General features: G+C 41.6%; 1 protein-coding gene across 1 annotated transcript in view; it reads left to right on the top strand.

Annotated features, from left to right (window-relative positions):
* Positions 1-269: 269 nt before the first annotated feature.
* LOC126385259 (serine-rich adhesin for platelets-like) overlaps positions 270-3,420 on the top strand; it is a 14,422-nt gene continuing 11,271 nt past the window's right edge. Inside the window, exon 1 of the mRNA XM_050036869.1 lies at positions 270-955. Within this exon, the coding sequence (XP_049892826.1) occupies positions 283-955 (673 nt within the window). The 5' untranslated portion in view covers positions 270-282. The remainder of the gene's footprint in view (positions 956-3,420) is intronic.

Raw genomic sequence — 3,420 nt, 5'->3', positions numbered from 1 at the left:
GGACAATCTGATTTAGCCACAGTACTGGAATGCAGTGTGAAGGCAGGAGGGTTGGCCAGGTTGCTAGAAGCTCCTGTTTTGGGATGGAGGGTGCTATGTACACCTGGAAGTGTCCGGCATGAAGTTAAGAGAGACTTGCACAGGCTAAAATTTACACCCACTCGAAATATTATTGTTCCTCCGCCAACTCAGGTCCATCAGACTGTGAAACCTGAGCATTCACACATATATTCTCTTTCTTTGGCCAAGCTGGAACCAAGTTTGTGGACCAGTTTGCAGCATATGGGGACAAGAATGGAGCCAACACATATGAAGGACTCAACTGGGAATACAGATTACAGGCAAAAAATACAAGTGTCCTCAAATTCCCTTTTCTTTATCCCACAGACAACTTTGTACTCAGACAGCGCGCATGTTTATGCTCTCCTGGAGAGTCAAGTATTCACTGGGAAAATTATTTTTAAAAGTTTACACACGTCAGTCTGTATGGAATTTGGCAGCAGTCATCCAAACTGGCCTTCGGTTCACAGTTCTCAGAAACGTAACTCTATAAATCAAACTGCCTCAAGAACAAACCCTCCCGTAGAGGCGACTCTCTGCAGTGACAGAGTATCAGAAATCACATCAGACACATCTGAATATTTCCGAACCACAGGATTATTTCTTTCACCCTTTTTTCCTGAGCATACATCAACAGTCAGGATGTTTCCTGCAGCTGACACCGCACTTTCAACATTGTTAGCATCAACCACACTGTCCAGTATTTACCCCTCAGTGCCGCTGACCCCGGCCTCTTACAGTGTCACTTCCACGCTGACACATGAGGCCGCCGACAGAAAATTGCTCGCCACCGGTCTGACCCTCCGACCCCACCAGAAGGAAACCCCCCTCTGGACTGGATCCTATAGAGGCAGCCTAACTGACTCAGAAAGCCAGTCCACGGTGAGCTCACTGGGTAAGTCTGCTGCTGTTGACTTCTGTATGACTAAATGGGATTGTTGTGGGTGCTTAGTCATTCAAGTCATACGCTGTAATGACTTGACCCTGTTTTGAGAAAGAGGCCCACAGCTGAATGGAGCTCAGTGAACAGAAGAACATATGGGCTAATGTAGTGCTGGAAATATGAGAGGCATGAAAGACATGGGAAACAAATGGCTACGTTATGTTGAGGTTCAGAGGAAATACATCATGAATTATGAATCGAGTGGATAAAAACACAAAATAAAAATGTATTTAAACTTACATCAACTGAAATTTTGTACACGTGGACACAACAGAAACAAACTGCAAACACCACTTTTTTCAGAAGTCCAGGTATGTAGGATTTAATACATAAAATATAAAAAGTTCTATTAATATACAAGATAATTACCTGAAAATAAGAATTGTGTTTTCTTTACCTTAGAACAAGCTGTTTATACCTCCATAGGGAGTGGGTCCTCATCCACAGAGATCGCCATGTTGACCGCTATGTTTTTACAAGAGCCCAGAAAAGAGTAATCAAACCAAACACTGGCTTTACATTCACTTTTTCGTGTCGGCCACTGTAGTTAACAACCCCTCTGCTTTATTTATTCAGTGTTTTTACCGGTTTAAATCACCAGGTCTGTTTGTGTAGGAGAGGAAGAGACCTCAGCAGATAATTTGGCTCCTGGTAAAAACCTTTTGAACATCTGGGTCTTAAGTTATCAACTAAAAAAAGGTGAGCACGCATTAGCAGCTGGTGGGTTTGCAGCTTGTTTGCGATGATCCAAACAGCGTCGGAAAATCATTTATTTGTAACGTGAAACTGCTTTATTCAGTATTTTATGGGTTTAAATCACCGGGTCTGTTTTTTATGGAGAGGAAAAGACCTCTGTGGATAATCTGGCTCCAGGTAAAAACCTCCTGGATCAAAAATAAGGTGAGCACATATTGCAGATGTTGTGACGTGCTGAACAGTGTAGAGGAAACACTGATTTGTAACCCATTTTTGTCTTGTAAAATTATAACATTGAGGTGTTTTCAACACACTTTACTGAGTTATTTCGTTTTTTTCCCACATACACTATGAATCCTTTTAAATTAGTTATACATGGACTTCCTTTGTTTATTTCTTTAATGCTTTGTCAAAAGGAGCAAGAGAAAATCTTCAAGGAGACACATTTGAGTGTCTCCAGTTAATTAGCTCAGGGAGGTAGAGGACCGGTTTGAAGGTCAGAGGATCAGGGTTCAATTCTCAGGTGAACAGCCAGTCTGTTTTGCAAGGTGATGTCTGACGGAGAAAGTTAAATTTATAATAATAAATTTAACTTTAACTTTTTTTGCAAGTGCAGACAGTGTGCGGGTGTTCTCCTTTTTGATTCATTGTTTGCCCCACCTACGCACCTGTCTAAGACTGTTGTCTTGTGTGTGCACAGGACTTTTTTGACTGAAGGAGAAAGTTAAAATGTCTAATAATGTCTGTAATGTCTCTGTCCAGAGGAGAGAGTGAAAGGCTCTGTGATACACAGCAGAAGTGTGAGGTGGAATAGCTCAGGCTGTTAAAGAGCTGCTTGGGAATTCTGAGGTCAGAGGTTCGATCCTTATCCAGGGCAGGTGAATTTTAAAGTCCAACGCCCAAATGAAAAGGTTAAATGCGCCCGGAGAAATGGTTGTATGTGTAGTGGCAGGATAGCCAGGACGCCAGGTCCAAGTGGGGATGTCATCATCATCATCCCTAACATTATGTAAACAATTAATGCACAGCACACTATAACACTAGTAAACTATAGTAATCTACATATGCACACAAAGTCATTTGGCCAAAGTCCAAATAAAATACTGGGTCTTGGTATTCCTCCTGAGACTGGGCTGTTCAGAGGTACAGTAGCTAGGGCTGGGTGGTAGGTAAGGTAGGCAGGAAAAAAGTAGGTAAGTCAATAGCTTATATATAAGTAAAGAAGGTCAATAATATACATTATGATGAAAAGGAAAATGAAAATGCCCAGAGAAAGGTTTCAGAGAGGGGTCATGCAATAGTAGTAGAACACTAATAGTCAGTTATAGTACAGTAAGTGATCTAGAAACATAGATGTAAACTATGACTGATAATGACTGATGATGATTTTTTAAAAAAGTATATGTTCAACATTTTATAGTATGCAGTGCTTAATTTGTAAAATTAGAAGTAGGGGAACACTTTGGGAGTATGCAGTGCTTAATTTGTAAAATTAGAAGTAGGGGAACACTTTGGGCCTCTGAGAGAGCAGTGCTCCCCCACTCCCAAAAGTGGGGGAACACTTTTTTAAGCGGCACCCCCACTCCCAAAAGTGGGGGAACACTTTTTTAAGCGGCACCCGAGCCGCCTCACTACATGACTCCGAATGGAATGGTTGTGACATCTAGTGTTGTCACGGTACCAAAATTGGGACCCAAGGTACAATACCAGTGAAAGTATCA

The sequence above is a fragment of the Epinephelus moara genome, chromosome 23 (assembly GCF_006386435.1).
Source record: "Epinephelus moara isolate mb chromosome 23, YSFRI_EMoa_1.0, whole genome shotgun sequence".
In the NCBI taxonomy this organism is placed as follows: domain Eukaryota; kingdom Metazoa; phylum Chordata; class Actinopteri; order Perciformes; family Serranidae; genus Epinephelus; species Epinephelus moara.
This window is presented reverse-complemented; position numbering and strand designations above follow the sequence as displayed.